This window comes from Herpailurus yagouaroundi, unplaced genomic scaffold, assembly GCF_014898765.1.
Source record: "Herpailurus yagouaroundi ecotype Mexico unplaced genomic scaffold, PumYag 250, whole genome shotgun sequence".
In the NCBI taxonomy this organism is placed as follows: Eukaryota; Metazoa; Chordata; class Mammalia; order Carnivora; family Felidae; genus Herpailurus; species Herpailurus yagouaroundi.
The window spans coordinates 3,013,303-3,033,946 of record NW_024412467.1 but is presented as its reverse complement, the minus strand read 5'-3'; the positions used below and the strand labels follow the sequence as shown (position 1 = coordinate 3,033,946).

Genomic DNA, 20,644 nt, shown 5'->3' with positions numbered 1-20,644 from the left:
GCGCCGCCGGAGCGCGCCCGGCGGACGCACGTGGCCCTTCCGGCGGCCGCCGCAGCTGCGCGGGCCTCGGGCGCGCGGGCCGCCCAGCTGTCAATCACCAGCGGGCTGAGCTCCGCAAGGCGGGAGCTGCGGCGACGGCGGCGGCGGCGGCGGCGAAGGCGGCGGCGATGATGGGACCCCAGCGAGAGATCTGCGGCTAGCTGGCTGCACTTGCTCCACGGGTCAGGGGATCGGAGGGGACAGGTAAAGCCTTGCGGACCCCAGGAGCGGTTTTCTACGCTCCATTCGTCTTTCTCCGGTTCTCCCTCTCCTCCCTTTCTCTCTCTCCTTCCTCTCTCCTCGCGCACAAATATTCATGTTCTTTCTGTGTCTGTCACACGCACTCCTTACTGATTCACGTCTATTATTTGTGGACACATCTCTATAAAAAGCATGCACATTAAAATCCGTGCACACATGCAAATTAGGGGTCGCCAACTCCATGCTTTGGTGGTTTGTGGTTTGTGTTACGTAAGAAGTGGGGAGGTACACAGGGAAAACTTTCCTGGGAGAAAAGAAAAGTTATATATTAGGTAAGAGTCAAATGTACGTATTTGGAGTTTGCAAAGCTGGTTTGATTTGTTTTCCGAGCTGAATTTAACCCTCGCTTGCCCTCCCCATTCCTTTGCCATATTCAAAGATACGTGAGTGCTTCGATATAATCTCAGGACCTACTTCTTTGTGTTAATTAGAAAGGGGAGTTGGGTGGGGGTGAGACCAAAGCTGATGACCTCAAAGAAAACAGAGCTGGAGTTAAACAGCTGGTGTCTACTTAATTACTGGCTCCTGGCTCTGTAGCAGAAATGTTTTCAGCACGTTGGAGAGATCCCTGGGCTCCAGACCAGGCCAGCCTTTAGTGAAGGGCCTGTGTGGAGTCACTTCCTTCAGAGAAAAGGGGAAGGCGACAGATAAAATGAAAGGACGTTTAAATGAGAGAGACAGGCACTGATGAGAGAAAGAGAAAGAGAGAGAGAGAGAAGGAGGGAGGGCAGGGAGGGGGGGAGGACTTGTTTTCTTTTACTTATCCAGATCCAGGATTCTAATAAAATTTGCCTTTTTCTCACCAAAATCTGCTCACATACCACCTGCAAAACAAAATTTTAGAGCAAAGAAATGAGTCTTGAAGAAGGTTTGACTGTGGTTCGTATCAACTCAAACTGGGAAATACTAAACACAGTTTGTCAGGCCTCACCTAGGTTTGCTCACCTCAAGTCTTTGAGGTTCTCTTGCAAATGGATGGAGAAGTATTCTTCAGAAAGAATTTTTAATGACCTCTTGAAAAACATCACCCAGCTATTATTTTATTTCATGATTAGAGTAATGTAGGAAGCCAATAGTTGTATAGCTGGCAATGGCTTTTTAATTAAATCTTGCATGGGCACCTGCTTTTCTTAGGCAGATGGAAAGTAAAATGATCCTGATAGGAAGAAATGGATATAGGAGTAAAAATCAACCCAATGAGTAAATCATCTAAAGAACCTTAAGAAGTCTAAAATGCATGTAAACAGATCAGAAAATACAATGGCTATAAGGTTAATGTATTTTACAATATAATGGAACAGGCAACGAATCAGTTCTAGAGTACCCAGGGAGCAAACAAACTTTGTATTTAGAATTTTTAAAATACACATGAATTAGTCTAGTTGGTATTATTGAGTAGTGGAATAGAATTGCACCAAAATAAGAATAGCATGTGTATAGTGTGTTATAGTTTACAAAGCCCTTTCATTTATGTTGTCTCATCTACCCTGTAAAAGTCTCATGAGAACCCCCTGAAAAGTTATAAAATATGAATACTTTTGTGACAACAAGTATCTCCCCACTCTTCAACAAGAAGTCCTTTATCAATATGTTTGTCAACATTAAAATGACTCTCTACAGGTCATAAGAATGGCTTATGAAATTTAGATTTGTATCTGTATCGCATTCTGCAGAGATTTTTTTTCCTTAAGTAGGTTTGAAGGATGTGCCGTTAAGAAAGAAAGGTCAGAGACTAACAAGGAGAAGGAGAAGAGGAAGCGGAAAACTTCAAAGGTGAGACTCAAACCTTGTCACATGTAAATTCCTAAGCACCTTCTGGTTTGCATGTAGATAAGAGGTTTAAGGAGATTATAGATTTTCTCTTCTCCATTTGGTTTTTGACGTTGTATGCCTTACTTAAAAACACATCTTGAAGAAGTAAAGTAATAAGATTATTGCATATCATTATCCCTTTTTAAAAAATTGTCGAAGTGCTACATATCCCCTGACTTAGAAGGTATTAAAAAGTTCATCATAAGGAGCCACAATCCCTACCGGTACTGTTCCAAGACAATAAAATACCTCTGAAATGATCTGTTGGTAGAAACACATTTTCAAGTTTTGAGGTCATGCCTATGCGATTCCAGAATGCCTGATTTAAAAAATGAAAAACCTGTTAGCAGGCTCTCATGCCTTCCTGCGTCCACACTGAGGCTAACTGAGTCCTTTAAGCAAATTGGCTTTTTGGTTTGGTGTTGGATCGATGATCTAAATCAGGTCTGTGCCTATACCTTGCAGCACTGGCTCTGTGGAAAAGTGGCTCTAATGGCAACTTCACTCTCATTATCTCAGAATGATTTTATGGGAGAGAAAAGCAGTATGAAAAATTGAATGATATTTCAAAGAGAATAAATAGAACAGGGCCCGTGCCTGGCCTCACCACTGACTCACACATGGAGCCATGGAAAACACTAATCTCTTTGGCGCCTCAATTTTCTGCCTCTCTTCTCTCAAGGAGACCATGAAGACAAATAATATAAAGTCTGTGGTGTTCTTGGAGTTTCATGAGGCATAAAGACTTATTTCTGTTTCCATGGCTATGAACCTTTTCCAAATAAAATAAAAAGTAATTGCATTTACTTGACTGAAATTCAAATTTCCAGCAAATTGGTACTGTAATGTATTGGTAGACATTGAGATCATAATAATACAAAAATGGGTTTACTTGCTGACAGAGGAATTGTTCAAGGCATTCTTAGCATTTGCACAGAGAAATCACCAATCACTGCAAATACCTGGTTTTGGTGCCCCCTTTTGTTGCATTTCTTGCTTCAGAAGCGTTTCTCCATCTAATCTAAGTGTCCACTGAGAGCAGACTGCCCCACTCATCTTATTATCCTCTCATAATCTTGCACATGATTAGTGCTATAAAAACAATGAAGGAAGGGAGGAATGAAAAAGGAAGGACCACTCAGTCCATCATCCGCACCAACCCATGTACAGCTTTGTGCCAAGAAGTTTCAACTCAAAGTGCTTGTCAACAGGACAGGAAAAGCCCCTACCCTCATGAAGCTCACAGTCTATCAAGCACACAGTCTGTCAGACCATTAACAAATAGACCACGTAATGGAGCACCAGATAGTAACAAGCACTATGAAAAGAAAGAAATTTGGACGAGAAGATAAAGAGTAATAGAGGGCTGACATTGAATGTGCTAATTCCAGGAGGTCTCTCAGAAGAGTTTGGGTGGGGAGTGAAGATCTGATTGTCTCTGCCTGTGGGTCTGGGGGACATGATAGGTGTGCTGTACTGCCAAGAATTGAATGCCCATTTTAATGTATAACTGCATACAGTTGAGACAGATACCACAGACAGGTTATAAAAAGAAAACCAAAGTGGCTCAGTCAGTTTTGCTGACAGCTCAGAGCCTGGAGCCTGCTTCAGATTCTGTGTCTCCCTCTCTTTCTCAGCCCTTCCCTCACTGGCACTCTGCCTCTGTCTCTTTCAAAAATCAATAAACATTAAAAAAGAAATAAAGAAGAAGGAGACGGGGAGAAGGAGAAGAAGAAGAAGAAAACCATGGATGGATCCTCACCTATTAACACCTAGAACGTCCTTCCCGGAGAATGAAAATAAGTCCGTCTTCATAGATGACCAAACAGCCAGATACTAAGGCTGCCTGTTCTCCATCATGATGGCCATGCTGGCATCCAGGACACAACAGGCTCCCTGGGGTGTTTATAAAAGGAATACTCACATGGACTCATTTAAGTACAACCCTGGAGAAGAGTTCCACTCACCACCCATGCCCCCCATTCACACACCTCCTGGGATGTTAAGGCTTTCTCTGAAGAAAAGAGCCCTCCAGAATCCGTCACTCAACGACAGTCACAGATACGACATTACTGTTTTTGCAGCTGCTACTCTAGCTATCCAGATTGCAAACACCAGATTTCTCATGAAAACTTGCTCACTAAGTACATGCTGAGCCCAGCTAAAAAGCCTTTGTACATACCTTCCATTCCTTATCAGCCCAAGTTTATTACATACTAATTACCCAGCTTTTCAAGTGACTTTATGAAGTGACACCATATATCCTCTTTATGATAGTAGAGGTGTCAGTCAACCAAGTAGATTCTAAATAGCCATAGCATTAGGAGCACCTGGGTGGCTCAGTCGGTTAAGTGCCCGACTTCAGCTCAGGTCATGATCTCACGGTTCATGAGTTTGAGCCCCGCATCGGGCTCTGAGGCTCTGTGCTGACAGCTCAGAGCCTGGAACCTGCTTCGGATTCTGTTGTCTTCCTCTCTCTCTCTGCCCCTTCCTGGCTCGTGCTCTGTTTCTGCCTCTCAAAAATGAATAAATGTCTTTTAAAAAAATTTTTTTACATACATAAATAAATATGTGTAACATTTTCTTTATTGGGACAAAAAGTTACTGGCTTCCTTGTGAGGAATGTAAGGTTTTTGTACCAAAATCCTCACTGTCACATGATATCTTTTAAAACTCCTGTTCTTGGGGCGCCTGGGTGGCGCAGTCGGTTAAGCGTCCGACTTCAGCCAGGTCACGATCTCGCGGTCCGTGAGTTCGAGCCCCGCGTTGGGCTCTGGGCTGATGGCTCAGAGCCTGGAGCCTGTTTCCGATTCTGTGTCTCCCTCTCTCTCTGCCCCTCCCCCGTTCATGCTCTGTCTCTCTCTGTCCCCAAAACAATAAATAAACGTTTAAAAAAAATTTAAAAAAAATTAAAAAAAAAAAAAAACTCCTGTTCTTTCTCGTGATCATTCTCCTCTAAGAATGAATCCAATAAGTTACATATTTGGAAAGATGTATGGCACCTCTAAGATCCCCAGGGACTTACGGGCACACATCATTTCATGCGCGCTTTGCTTAAATGTGCATCGCAGAGAATGTGTTTTTTTACAAATTGAAGGTTAGTGGTGACCCTGCAGAAAACAAGTCTATCGCCGCCATTTTCCCAACACGTTTGTTCACTCCCTGTCTCTGTGTCACATTTTTGGTGATTCTTGTAAGATTTAATCAAACTTTTTCATTACCGCTCTATTTGTTACAGTGATCTGCCATCAGTGATCTTTGATGCTACTATTCTAACTGTTTTGGGGTGCCAGGAAGTATCCCCATATAAGGCAGCAACTTAACCAATAAATGTCCTGTGTCTTCTAACTCTTCTACGGACAGCCGTCCCTCCATCTGTCTCCCTCTTTTTGGGCCCCCCTATTCCCTGAGACACAACAATATTGAAAGTAGGCCCATCAACACCTCTAGAGAGGTCACTAGAGTTCAACTCAAAGAAAGAGTCCATTGATGTGGAAAACGTCATTGTTGTCTGATTTTAAGAAATTGCCTCAGCCATCCCCACGTTTAAGCAACCACCACCCTCATCAGTCAGCAGCCACCATCATTGAGGCTGAGACCTTCCACCAGCAAAAAGATTATGGCTCGCCGAAAGTTCAGAGGACGGTTAGCATTTTTTAGCAATGAAGTTTTTTTTTTTTTTTCACTTAAGGTACGTGCATGTTTTTAGACATAATGCTATTGCACCCTTAATAGACGACGGGATCATGTAAAAATAACATTTATATGCACCGGGAAACCAAAACCTTCATTTGACTTGTTTTATACGATGTTTGCTTTCTTCTGGGCATCTGGAGCCTAACCTGTAATACCTGCGATCCACCTGTACCATTTAGGCCACATACGCAATACTGAAGTAAGCTGTTAAACAGACAAACAATACACAGCCATTTAGGCTACTTAATACCAAGTCATTGGCCTTACTAATAGCTTATACGCTCTTTTAAACTGAAGCTTCACGTGTACTATAATGGTCAAGAATTGGGGACAGTCTGACAATCCATCAGTGAGAGTATGGGAGGAGGTTGGGAAAACAGTAGACCCAGGTGTTTATCCCACAAAAATAATTGACTTATTCTGTAAACGCATGACCAAAGACTCCTGGAAAAGTATCTCAAAGGAATTAGAGGTTATCTGGCTCAACCATCTCATTTTAAGGGGGATAAAACCGTAGCCCAGGGAGGTTAATGAGTTTGCCTGCCATATCATGACCAATACATTGTAGATCAAGAACAAGGATTAGAACCCATTCTGTGTCCTGTGTGGTTAGCACAGCATAGGCCATGTTCTTGTGCTCTGTATGTCTGGAGAAGTAAATAAGGCTCATTGGGATTCCTTTCCTGGAATGTATCTAACATCACTGAAAATCCATTCCGACATAGAGTAGAGCCTTCCATCACTCAAGCCCAAAGAACATTTGTTTTATGACACTTCCTGTCTCTTTTATGATTTTGTCCATATTTTGTTTAACAAAGTTGGATCACTGAGTCTTATCCTATAAAGCAGAAACATTCGACCTTGTGTATCGGAAACAGCTGTGCAGGAAGGACTACGGTATGTCACAGCCCTGCTCTGCATCGAAGCTCAACTCTGAGGGAAAAAATGACTTCAGCATCGAAGGAAAATAACTCCTACTATTGCTATGAGGGATTTCTTTTTGCTCCTGTCCTATTTTTGTCCTTTTTCCATGTTAAAGTCTCTGAGGCTTTGTAGGAAACCTGAAAATACATATTTGGATGAGTTGGTCTGATGATGCAAGTACATGATTCAGTCCATACTCCAGCCTTCGGTAATGTCACATTTCGTCTCCTCCCTGACTCATGGTGTGTGGCCTTTAGCAGATGACTTTCCTGTGCCTCAGTTTCTTCAATGACCAAGCAGAATTAGTAACATATGGCTCCCATCTCATCCCTTGACCGAAATTTTATTACAATGTCTTAAAAGAAAGTGCCTTTAAAATTATCCTACTGATGTATCATTAGTAATAGGCCCTTATTAATCATCTTCATTGTGTAAGCATCAAGTTAAAAGTACTGAAGAAATCATCCTAACATTTAAAATATGGAAACTAGGTTAACAAAAGAATTAGATGCATAAGGCTTTGCTGCTCTAATCAGGCAAAGTACATTCTAAAATCTTTATTTTTTTATGAAATAATATCCTTCTGAAATGTTTAAAAGTTAGAAAAGAAATTTTTTAATCTCCTCCCCTGCCCTCTCTTCCTGGGTGATTTCTCCTGGCTGCCATATCTGAAACGGAGAAAGTCACTAAACATAGTGACCGACACTTAAAAATATGAGGTCACCATCAGTAGCATATGTCTGCATCATTTTTCTAAGATCGGGGCCATTTTCTTCATGAATTTGACTACATTTTCTAACCAGAACCTGTTTTTGGCTAACAGCACACCTTACAAGATAATCTTATGGATTCACTTTGTGGCCATGGGGCAGGAAAATGCTAACTATCTCTAGCTTCAACTTTGATTTTTGCCCCATAATTCTATCCAACCAAACTAAGTGGCCACACAGGGGCACTTGCCAGACCTTTAGGTTAATTTTTTCCTTGTTGATAGATACATATCACTATGTGGTTTCTTGATAAGTAATTAGAAACATTTAATATGTCTTCTCTTAGCCTGGATTACAAGGCAGGCTCTGAGAGACCCCTTCTACATCGTTCCTCACTTTGTTATTTTGAGACTATGTCCACACAGGGAAACCATCTGGAGGATAACTGGAAAATCTAAACAAGTAATTCACATTTCCAGCTACATATTTATCTGCCTATATGGAGAGAAGGAAACCAAATATCAAACAGAGAATTACTGAGAATTCCCTCACTCACCAAAATTGCTGTCTCTCAACAATTCCTTTTTTTTTCCCCATGAATTAATAACCAAATGCTTCTCTCCAAGGGTATTGATTAGGTCAAATCAGGTAGAAATTACCATCTTTTTTTAATATTTCTTTTTGAGAGAGTGAGGGAGGGGCAGAGAGAGAGGGAGACAGAGAATCCAAAGCAGGCTCTGAGCTGTCAGCACAAAGCCTGACGTGGGGCTTGAACTCACAAATCGTGAGATCATGACCTAAGCCAAAGTCAGATGCTCAGCCAGCTGAGCCACACTGGAACCTCAGAAATTGTCATCTTTAAGAAGACAGAGACCCAAACAGCCCACCCAGTATGTACTTTCATTAACAATCCCCTGGCTTCTCGCATATACTAGCCACTTCATGCAACGCAGTGAAAGGCTGGGTCTACCCTGTCCATTATGCTCTATCATCCCACATGGACAGATGTATCCACAAATAACGACTTAAATATCTAGTGTTAGAGTCAGTGAGGTGTAAATTATTGGCGGAGCCATTTGTGATTAATAAAGCATGAAGCGTCGCTGCTCAGCAGCTTTCAAACACAGCTTCTGTACAACCTGACCATTAGCTAAGATGTTAGAACACGATCCGTGAGATCTAAAAGCAAAACTGCAAACTGCTAAGAGTAAACTATGTATTTTCCACAAGGGAACATGGTTAAGCATCCGAGAGGACAACCCAAGACAAATTCCATCTGTATCAAGGGAGAATACCTGCCTAATTCTTTAACATGTGAGTGTAAAGACGACTGGATTCTAAGGGATTAAAGATTTCTTGTCAACACAGTGAAAAATCTCAGCTTCTTGCCTTCGTTCGTGTGCTTCATGCTTAAGTTTCTGCATAATTTAAGCGAGCTGTGCTATTATGTCTCATTTCATTTATGGAGAACCAGTTTCTAGTCATTGAGTGTTTGGGGGTAATTTTGCATTAAGTAGAAAAGCAGAGCAGCTTTTAAGAAAAGCTCAAATAGACTTTCAAGCAGACTAACGTTACTCAGCCTGGTTCGCACCTTTAATATGCCTTTTAATCCTGAAGCCAGAGCTCATAGGGCTGACGGCTGTGGATGTTGTCATTCCAGCTGGGAAGGATGAGTTCTTGCAGCAACATCTGTGGCACCAAGCAAGCACAGGCCGCTCCTGAGGGCGGGCACCAGCGCTACGGAGTCCGGTCCTACCTGCACCAGTTTTATGAGGACTGTACCACCTCGATCTGGGAGTATGAGGATGATTTCCAGATCCAGAGATCACCTAACAGGTGGAGCTCAGTATTCTGGAAGGTAAGGAAAGAGGTTAAACATAAATAGGTATCACTGTCATCATTGTTAACTATTTTTGCTACTCTTATTCATGTGCCGCTAAATTCATCAACCGTGAGGACCTCCATAGGCAAAACATTATACACTTCCCGCGCCCCCCCCCCCCCGCATAGGCTTGGTAATTATCATTTAACAATTTACAGCAATTATGAAAAAGGAATCCTTGGGTGCTGCGAGAGAGTTAATGCTGAGACATAATACAGTGGTCAGTATGCCAGCCCTGCCTCTGCCAGACCCGTGCTCATGAGGCTGTGAGCTCCAGCTTCTTTGAATGAAGGTGCCCCACCAGACAGTGCATTCGGTCACTCATCGTGTCATCGGTGAGCACCTGCTCCGTGCCAAGAAGTTGCAAGGTGCTAGAGGTTAAAGGGGTGAACAGAAAGGAAAGGCCTTTGCAACCCATTGTGGGGAACGGACCATAAACAAATAAACCACAAGACAGAATGTCAGGTAGTGACAGCTGCTATGGAGAGAAATAAACTGGGACAAGAGGGCAGGGAGTGACGGAGGCCTGGAACTTAGGGTGCTGATCCTAGACAGCCCTTTGGAGGAGACGGCACTTGAGCAAATAACAGCATGAGTGCAGGGAACAGACCTATTACCTGGCTGAAGGCCCTTCTGGGCCAGGAAAATATCAAGTCCAAAGCTCTGAAGTGGGAACAGATTTGGTGTCTGAAAAGTAACAAAGAGGTGCAGTCTGGCTGGAGTGGGTTGAGAGGGGGGAAAAGGATCCAGAAAAATAATAGGACACAGATGAGTTAGAGCCTTGTGGATGATAATGAAAACCTTGGCTTTTACCTTGAGAGATATGGGAAGCCCACCTGAGCATTTTAAGTGGAGGAGTGACATGATCTGACTGATATTTTAACTGGATCATTGTAACTACAGTATGGAAAATAGGTTATAGGAGGACAAGGGTATATGGGACACTATGAAAGAATCCAGTCAAGAGATGATGATGGCTTGGATGGTGGTAGTAGTGATGGGGAGAAGTAGTCCGAATTAGCACGAAGTTTGAAGAGCAAGCCATCAGGACGTGCGGTGAAGTAGACGAAAGTAGAAAGAGTCAAGCATGACTCCAAAGCACGCAACCTGAGCCATTTAGAGAACGGTGTTACAATTTTCCGGGATGAGGAACACAGGGAGAGCAGTGGGTACGGTGGGGAACCAAGAGTTTGACCATGGCCATGATACATCAGAGCTGCCTGTGGGGATCACATCAGACACGTGAGTGGGGCTCTCTGGTGGCACTTGAAACGCAGCTCACGGATTGGGAATCCCTGACATACAGAACTTATAAGAGGCGCCAGACTAGACAAGATGACCCAGGAAGAGAATATGGACATGGAGGAGAAGAGGGCATTGGGATGTCTGAACACTTAGAAATCAAGAAAAGGGAAAGGATTTAGGAAGTGATGCTGAGAAGGCGCAGCCGTAAGGGAGGGGCTTCTGGTCCCCTCCAGCTTGGGGATCCCGATCATCTTCAACTTTCTCCCAGGAGATCCCAGAGTGTTTTACCTTGATATTGTCCGACACTTACAATATATTGGCATAATTAAGATAATACTTACAAAGAGCTCAGCACAATGTCTGGTATGCACTCAAGCATTCATGTATTAGCTACTATTATCAGATGTCATATGGCACACTGGGTCCTGAAGTGGAAATAAAATTTGAAATCTAGTTAATAAATAAAGAACTGGGTAACATAGTTGTTAATACGGATTACCCAAGACCTGCGTTAATTTAACATCTCACTACTGTCATGTAGTCTGTATTCAAATTGGTTGAGCCCGCATCCTTGCCCTGTAGAAATGTCATCTCTGATGAATCCTTACTGGCGGAGACAGATGAAATACATAGCCAAGCTTGGCACATCTTGTATTTACCCAGTTAAGTGGGTGGTTGCTTTCCTATGTGTCAAAAAAACAAATATTTGCCTGACAGATCTGTTGTGCCAAGAGCGTAAAATGCCACTGTCATACAGGATATTGAAAGTGTTCTCATGGTTCCAAAGCACTCGCGGTGTGATTGGAGAAGCTGTAAATCTGTCAGACAAGATATAGGTATGGATTTAAAATAAAGAACCTGCAGTAAGTTACCAACCCCAGAACTCGAATTTCAGGACTTTCTCCCTTCTAGTTTACACAAACAAGATTCACGAGTATTTGTTCCCTGTTGTGCTGGACCTACTTCAGAGTCTAAAAACAGGCAAAAGTCCATGGCCTCCTGGACTTGTGCAGATGATATTTCAGCATAATCCAAATCCTAGACCCAGAACCTAATCACAAAACACCAGACTGGGCATTCAGAAGCTTATAGTCAACCTGAATCTCACCTAAGAATACATGGAATTCATGGTCTTAGAGACTCACCTCTACCAAGGGAATAAACAAACTGGTCTTCTGTTTCCTCCTGGGGAATACGAGTGAATATATTCCAGCGGGTTTATGAAGTGCTTTGTATCAATACAGAGAAAAGCACTGATTGTGCACGTTTCCATTATGATTCTTTTTTATGGTATTTTTCTTTCATTTCAAACTGCATCTGTAGGTGGTTCAAGTTATGGGCTTCCCATTTCCCCGTTCCCAATGACGTGGGGCTAACGTCTTGTTGGTCTCCTGCCAGGGGCTAAGTCCACGGTGCCTCAGCAGGACTCTGCCGCTAAGCCAGCTCCTTAGGAGGCAGCAGCATGGAGGGGTTAATGAGCATGGAGATTGAGTCACATGGGCCCGAGTTAGAATCTTTGCCCTGTCACGTGGATCTACACAACCTGTATCTCACAATGCTATCCTCCCTCCTCCCTCCCTCCCTTCCCCTTCCTTCCTCTTCCTTCCTTCCTTCCTTCCTTCCTTCCTTCCTTCCTTCCTTCCTTCCTTCCTTCCTTTCTTCCTTCCTTCCTTCCTTCCTTCCTTCCTTCCTTCCTTCCTTCCTTTAGTTTGCTCCTTCCTTCTTTCCTTCCTTCCTTTTCCTTCTTTCCTTCCTTCCTTAGGTTGTTCCTTCCTTCCTTCCTTCCTTCCTTCCTTCCTTCCTTCCGTCCTTCCTTCTTTCCTTTTCCACAAATATTTATATGTCCACTATGTATAAGGTTACGTGGTAGGCTCTGGGATTCATTTGTGAATAAGACCCTACTCTTCACTTGTGAGTTAGATACCGCCTTGACCTGAAGGAGTCCACAGACAAATAAGGAAGGTAGACATGTCCACAGACAGTTATGATCCAACGTGATAAACATGGCCCTAAAAGCAGTCACGGTACTTACCCGGAGCACAGGGACTTGGGGGCAGGGAGGATCCGATGCAGCCTGGAAAATGGCTCCCCAGAGAGATCACCCGTACACAAGTGGGAACTGGGCATCCTGGTAGGAAGAAATCTATTCCAAAAGCTGTGTCGTGAGAGATGATGGCACGATCAGGAAACCACAGACAGCTCAGTACGCCCGGGGCAAACATTCAGAAGTTGGAGGAGAGGGGTCGAGAGGTGAACAGGGGAATGTGTAACTAGGGGCCGATCACAGACGACTTTGAAAGGCTCTGAAATCGAAATCTCTAAATAAAAAATTAAAAAATAGAAATTTCTCCAGAACCTTCCAGCTTGAGTACAGCAAGGTGGCAAGTTCATAAATCTAGGCTTTCTGGATCACCACATGGTTGCCTCAGCCACAACCAATTTATCCCAGTGCCTGCAACACCTGCCGTCTGCAAAAGCCCCTGTGACCTGGTCCCACCTACTCCCTACCACTCACTGTGCTGGCCAGAAATCCATCAGGCTGTGGTGGCACTTTTCTTTCTTACCCTTGCACTTGACCTTGACTAAGGCTGCTGCCACCTGCTTGTGCCGCCAAGCACCTCAGTAAGGCAGGTATAAAGGAATGGGAGCTGTCCACTCACCCCCGATCATGTGTTGCTCACCTCAGGGCCATTCCCCTCCTTACCTTCTCCTCAGCCCACGTCAGAAACCTCTCAAAGGGTGCTCCACTCAGCGTGCAGGTGCAAAGTAAGACTGCCACCCCCGCAGCCTCACTGGCCGTGAGGGTGACTCTGGCCCCTCTCTTTTCTCTCAAGACCCTCCTCCCATCTGTCCCAATCACTCCGGTTTCCCCCCTGAGCTAAGTCAGAGTTGAAACTTCCGTCTTAGATTTTTTCTTCAAAGCTTTGCTAGATATTATGGAGTTGGTTTTACACTAGAAATGAGAGAAGCTCAGGGCTCCTAGGTGGCTCAGTCAGTTAAGCGTCCAACTTCAGCTCAGGTCACGATCTCATTGTTCCTGGGTTCGAGCCCCGTGTCGGGCTCTGTGCTGACAGCTCGGAGCCTGGAGCCTGCTTCGGATTCTAGGTCTCCCTCTGTCTCTGCCCCTCCCCCGATCATTGTGTGTGTGTGTGTGTGTGTGTGTGTGTGTGTGTGTGTGTCTCAAAATAAACACTAGAAATAATTTTTTAAAAAATAAATGAGAGAAACTCAGGGAATGGGTGGATGGCAGGAGCACGGAGAGAGTGGGAAGGAAGGAACAGAGGGAAGGAGGGAGGAAGGAAGAAAGAAAAGAAAGTGAGGGGTACCATTTTGAATATTTTGGGTCTGAGGAGCCGTTGGGACATTTTTGTGTCAGTCCTCCTATTGGCTGTCAGAAATACAGGGCTAGTGCCCAGGAAAGGAATCCAGACTAGAGCTGGAGATTGGAAGGCATCAGTGTATCAGTAGGAGTTGAAACTACAGCCAGAGACTCGACCCTAGAGAGATCATCTTGAACAAGAGATGTGGGTCAAGGGGGACCCCTGGGGAACACCAACAATTTAAAAACATCTGGCAAAACCGTTTGAGAGTGAGTAGTTAAAGATGTAGAAACAGGAGACAGTTGTGTCAGGGAAAATAGGTGAAGGTTTTAAGAAGACCCCAGTGCTTAACATCAATGACCACAGAATATTTAAATGGAGTAAGAAAAGAAAAACCGAATTGGCTTTGACAATGAGGAGGTCATTAGTGACTCAGGAGAAACCAGTTTCAGTGGAGTTGTGGGACTGAGCTCGGATATTAAGGGTTGGAAGAGTTCAAGCAGTAGCTAGAGGGAGACTCAAGGATCCGGAATCGCTTTGGAAGATGGAAACAAGTGACTGTGTTCACGGGCTGGAGGGACAGAGCCTCCATAGGGTAGAAGACCACGTGGGTGGCCAGGTAAAGTGTGAGGAAGGACCTGGACCACAGCCAGGCAGGGGTTGCTGTTCTGTAAAGCCCAGGGTCCCCACAAGCAGGTCAGGCCAGGACATCCCTCGGGGTTGACTTCTGTCTTGTTGTACTTCCCCTGAGCGCTACCTGGAGGCCAGCTGGCTCTTTCCACATTCAGCTCTGTCCGGCTCCTCCCCAATCCTCCTGCCCTGCTAGCTCTGGCTCCCAGTGGTCATTACCACGTCCTCTCTGCCCGAACATCTGCGCCCGCCGCTCTGGCTGCCAGCCTGCTTTGAGGAGTAAACAGAGGTGTGCTCCGACCCCATTGGCTTGCACACAGACAGTGACGGGGACGTTGGTCAGAGCTCCAGCAGGCTCTGGCTGGTGGCCTCCAGCAGCAGGCTCTTTGGAATCCAGGTCCTCCTCCCTGTCCGTTCCCCCTTTCCAGCCGCAGACACTGGATTTTCACACATCCCCCCACCTCCCCACAGCCAGGAGTCCCTGTCCTTGTGGCCATCTGCGAGGTCTCTCACAGCTGAGAGAGGCCCTTCTCTCTTGGCACTGGGCTGAGCTAACCACCAGGTGCACCAGGCTGCCCCGCCAGGTCCCAGGGTCCCCTCACCCCATGGTGTTCCAGTTCTCTGCATAAAGCCAGGCCCCCAAGAACCTCTGCGCTGCATTTTTAAAACTCTATTTAATAGAGCCCCCTTCCCTGTAGACCGAGGACCACCTCAACTTGGAACTGTGTCCTGGGACCATTTTTACGGCTCTGTACGGCATCACTCCCCAAATCTTTCTTCCTTCCGATGCATCCCATCATCCCTTCTCACGCTGTCAGACTCTCAGTTAAGACACAGCGTTCTTCAGATCCCATGGCTGCCCCTCCAGTCCTACCATCCCTGGCTCTTCCTGGCGTGTTTTCACAGCGTTGAGGGTCCTCTCTGGCCACATGTCTTGAAGGTCCCCCTTAGACTTGCATGGATGGCACCTTCCAGATCCTGGGAGTTGGCTGTTGGCCACCATCGTGCCCCCCTCCACAGAGGGCAGGCCCCTCTCTGACATTCTGACTCAACAGGGAAAAGGGAGAAGGCTCAAGGAGGCCAGCCACTTTCCAGTTCTGCAAGTGATCAGAGCTCTGCCATCTGCAAAGCGTGTCTCGCCTTGTAGCTTCTGAGTGAGCTTCCAGGACTGGATTTTAATCGATAAAGCACTGCTCAGTTGGGGAGCAGCGCTGCTCTGAGAATCAGTCACCTGGCTCTGCAGTCAGCAGCCTGGAGGTTCAAGCCAGTCAGTTAGGAATATTTATAGAGTTCAAGGCGGGAACGCGAGATGCGGTGATCAAGACAGAAATAGAAGACCTGAGCACTGACCTTAGGTGCTCTTCAGAGCCCCAGAACCCAAGATGGATACATTCCTGCAGAGTCCTGAGTGTTTGAGAATTAGTGCCAGTTCTCAAGGAGGAAGGTGATTTAGTGACATATGAAGCATGTCACCATGGATATTTAAGTTAGTTTATGCATTCAGAATTTTCCAATGTGACTCATTTTTCAGGTTATAAATAATGGTTAGTCTTTGGAGGTGAATTTGCCTCCATTTTTAGAAAAATGTAGAAAGCCATCCAAAATATTATATTTTACAACCCAACTTTTCCTATAGTGCTTAAATCTTATGTAGAATAGTTTCTGGGTTTTTTTTTTTTTTTCCAAAAGACATTATATTGACTCTTTTCCAGTTTCTTTACAATCATGGAAATCTGTCCCTATATGGTGACTAAAACTCTGTTGTAATTTTAAAAATAATAATAATAGCAGATAATATACAAAATAGTAACTGGTGAACTATGGTGGGGAGAATAGAAGTGGAGCAGGGGACCTGGGTTCGAGCCCAGTCACACCACCTGCTAGCTATAGGACTTTGACCTCCACTTCTTCGACCCTACAAACCCCAGGGTCTTACAGGTGAGGTGGGAAAAAAATACCTACTTTTTGTAAGATGCTGGCGATGATCAAGTGAAAAACATCAAACACTGTGCCTAGGTCTTCATAGACGCCCAATAATACTAGCTAGCTCTCCGACAGATTTGTGAATATGTTTTCCTTCTATTATCCAAAGTAATAAAGAATTACTGATGTATCACCCTGAAACTTAATAAATAAGTTAAATAAATATAGTTTAAATTCAAAGCTCTAGATTAAATGGTGTTATGCATTTGGCTAGGAATAGGAGACAATGAAAATGTGTTTAAAAAATAAGTAACTATATTAGCTGTTCTGGGGTCCAAGTGCCCAGAGATTGTTGTAGCTCTGTGGCCAACATTTCACAAGAATGCATTTCCAAGTAGATACCATAATAGCTACTTACTGCTTAGCCAGGCACTGGGCTAAGCGCCTTTGAGCATGGCCTCACTTAGTCCTCGCTAGAACTCCACGAGGCAGTAGGTATGATTATCATTTATCATTTTGTAGATGGGGAGGTTAACGGTGAGAGTGTTTAAGTAAGTTTCCTCATATGACTCAAGTACCGGTTGGCGGTGCTGGAACCCAAGCCTGGATCTGTTCATTCCCAACCTCCAAGCCACCAAACAGCAAACAATACTCTCCCTCTTCCGTGTGTTCCATTCTATTCCAACCTGAGCTGACGCAGTCTCATCTTCCACCTGCTACTCCTAGAGCTTCTCAACATCTGCAAGGGGAGAGCCCAAATAACTACATGTGAGAGGAGAAAGGACACTGGCCTGGAGCTCACATCTGTGGCTTCTAGCCCTGACTCCGCAACTTGCTAGCTGTCATCCCTCCCTCCCTCCATCCCTCCCCCACTCCATCCATCCATCCATCCCTCCATCCACTTGCTAGCAGTGACCTACCCTCCTCAAGGCTACATCTCCTGACCTGCAAACTAGCAGTCATGGTTCCTTCCCACTAACTTGGGAAATGGGTGAATAGTTATACGATCGCCAGTGACCTCCATCCAAATCACCAGGAAGATACCTGTATGTTGGACGAGTTGAGTTTATCACTCATCACAGTGAGAGAGGTGATACCAGAGGGTCTCCTAGGGTATTTCAGTAAGAGGATGAGGAAGGATGTATTATAGGATGCGGGCCTTGGGTGGGCGATTTGGGGGGAGGGGGTCTACAGGAGCCCGAGTTCCCTCTGGATTGTCAGGGCTGATTCTATGGTTGGATAATAAATAATTAACAAGTATTATCTATAGGGAGGGCAGACCAGGGTGGGACTAAAGCTGTACTTGGTAATGAAGCAGCCGTCATTTATATGAATGGGGGGAAGGGAAGGCATTTGATATTTTGTGGTTTGCACAATGACCTTGTTTTTGTCTGCGCTTAGACAAAATGATGACACAGACTTGTTTTGTGTCACTTCGTCATGGGTACAGAGGGAGCCTGTCTGATGTTGATGTTCTGTGACACAAATCCTGTCAAAGGAGAACAATGTGGCATCACTGGGAGCTCCCGGCCAGCTTCCCACGGCATCAAGGTCTAGTGGATAGAGTTAGGCTAGTTCCTGGATGTCAGGCCTGCTTTAATCTTCTTCAAAGACCAAAGGAGAGGGGTGCCTGGGCGGCTCAGTCGGTTAAGTGCCCAACTTCGGCTCAGGTCATGATCTCCTAGTTCATGGGTTCAAGCCCCCCGTCAGGCTCTGTGCTGACAGCTCAGACAGAGCCTGGAGGCTGCTTCAGATTCTGTCTCCCTCTCTCTCTGCCCCTCCCCTGCTCACATGCTGTGTGTGTGTGTCTCTCTCTCAAAAATAAGACCTTAAAAAGAATTTTTTTAACCCAGATATTTAAAACAAACAAACAAACAAAGACCGAAGAAGACCACAGAAGCCAAAGGTGGCCTTGTCAGCTGCAAAGCATCGTACGAACAGCTCAGAGGGAAAATCAGGGCAGTGCTGCAGATTCCAGTCGGTATTAAAATCAGAAAGGTCCCTCCTCACCTTCTTTTATAACTGGGAAGTTATGTAGCCTTCTCCTAAAATTTGGGGTGAGTGGGAATGGAATATTAACTACCCCCAACAACGAGGCCTGCCCTGGGAGGGCTCAGGAGAGCCCAAGCACCGAGCTCACCCTGTCCTGCTTGGCTGTGTCTTTCTCCAGGTCGGACTCATCTCCGGCACGGTCTTCGTGATCCTTGGACTGACTGTCCTGGCGGCGGGCTTTCTCGTGCCCCCCAAGATCGAAGCCTTCGGCGAAGCCGATTTTGTGGTGGTCGACACCCATGCCGTCCAGTTTAACAGCGCTCTTGACGTGTGCAAGCTGGCGGGGGCCGTTCTCTTCTGCCTCGGGGGCACGTCCATGGCAGGGTGCCTGCTGATGTCGGTGTTCGCCAAGAGCTACTCCCAAGAAGAAAAGTTCCTCCAGCAGAAGTTTAAAGAGCGAATTGCAGACATCAAGGCCCACGCCCAGCCCATCACAAAAGCTCCGGGCCCGGGGGAAACCAAGATTCCGGTCACTTTGTCCAGGGTTCAAAATGTGCAGCCTGTAGCGGCAACCTGAAAGGCGTCCCACCCCGGGCTCCCCTCTCTGGTCACTTGGTGTTCACAGGGGACGGGGGCAGGCTTTGAGATGATGGGGCTTGGGCTTCAGTGGCCCCCCGCCGGGGCTCGGGCTTCACTGGCCCCCCGCCGGGGCTCGGCCACGGGCGGCCCGGGCGCTGAGCTCACCTGTGCTCCGTGCAGGTGGTTCAGGTGGTTCAGGTGGGGGTGAGGCGACCTGTCTGCTTGCACCAAGCTGCCGAAAGGGTGCTTCCGTGTGTCCCCCGGGCGCCCTCGGGAGCTCCCCCAGTTATCGTGACTCTGTCGTCTCCCGCGTTAGTGATTGTCACCCAAACGTTAGTCCTTTAACGACATCTTAACATGAGGTTACTGAGATCAGATGCGAACGTACTGGAGTTCTCCACAAATCTTTTGCTTGTTTGTTTTCTCCAGTTTTTTTCTTTCTTTTTTTGTCTCCGCACTCGGAAAGCTAAAATTGCCAACTTTAGAATCTTGGGGAAGAAATTAACATTAGGGGTATCTATGCAGTGTCCACGGGCCAGGGAACGAGATGCTACTACTGACTAGCTGTGTGACCTTGGGGGATTTAACCTCCCTGCCTCAGTTTCCCCATCTGTGTGACAGAGATCCCGGACTGCGGTGTCAGAGATTCCCCTTTTCCTGTGTGTCCTCGTGTCTCTCCAAGGACATGTCTGCGACGTCCCCGTGGCTCTCTCCTCAGTGGGACCGTTTCAGATCTGCACTCCCAGAAAACTCTGAGTCAGCACCTACTTACCTGTCAGTATCCAACCCCAGCAGTTTACACAGTGCTGTCGTGTTTTTATAAAGACAAAAGTAAGCCATCCTCAAGGTGAGTCGGTATTAACTTTTAAAAGGGTTTTCTCTCTCAAGTAAGATGTTTCACGCTGCGGCAAGATGCTCGTCTCGTCCCTATGCACTTTCACTGGATCTGTGGATCGAAACCGGATGGAGGGACGCGCGACCGCGGTATTCCCTCAGAATCTGTGCCACCTTCCAGTTCTGTCTCTCTTTTCTGTCTCCCTTCACTGGATAAATAAAATATGTGAACGAGTGGAATCTGAGGTGCACCTGTCACTCCTTCATAGTTCCTGTCCTGAGGCTGAACAAGCTCGGGTTCCCCCGGCGACATGGAAGAACAAACGAAGCGATTAGCGCTCTGGGGGCACGCCGTTCTTGTGCACAGTCCAGCAGGAACCGCAGGGCGAACCAGATCGTCAACAAGGGGCGCTGGCCAGATAGGGGAGAGATCATCCCGGTTCCTCAGGTTCTCACCTTGCTGTGAACATAGCATTTTACTTTTATTCTTTGAAGCCTTATACAAGCCCCAAGCATCTGTTCAAGGCAACATCATTTGAAGCCTCGTACCGATGATTCTTGGAGACTTGAGTTGTAAGAGCCTCTAGAAAGAAAAATCATGTCGGTGGGGCTTGGGAAGCTGTAGGTACAAGCATGATAAGAGCCATAAAACAGCAGTTCTGTCCCCCCCCCCCCCCCCAAAGACCTAAAAGAAACCAGGATACAGAGAGCAGGAGATGAGTCCGAAAACACACGCCCCATCTTTCCTGTCCTGCCCAGGCTTTTGGGGGGCAGGTACTTGCGAGGCCCCTCACGAT

General features: G+C 45.9%; 1 protein-coding gene across 2 annotated transcripts; it reads left to right on the top strand.

Moving 5' to 3' along the window:
• The first annotated feature begins 60 nt into the window (after positions 1 to 60).
• On the top strand, positions 61 to 20,087 carry NRSN1 (neurensin 1). Of its 2 annotated transcripts, none has more exons than XM_040460396.1 (4): positions 61 to 243; positions 1,995 to 2,073; positions 9,060 to 9,300; positions 18,613 to 20,087. In XM_040460396.1, exons 3-4 carry the CDS (start codon positions 9,088 to 9,090, stop codon positions 19,009 to 19,011), a joined length of 612 nt encoding a protein of 203 aa, XP_040316330.1. In that variant the 5' UTR covers positions 61 to 243; positions 1,995 to 2,073; positions 9,060 to 9,087; the 3' UTR covers positions 19,012 to 20,087. The 2 variants fall into 2 exon arrangements, with proteins under 2 accessions (XP_040316330.1, XP_040316332.1); XM_040460398.1 differs by having other exon boundaries at positions 64 to 243; positions 9,103 to 9,300.
• Positions 20,088 to 20,644: the final 557 nt, after the last annotated feature.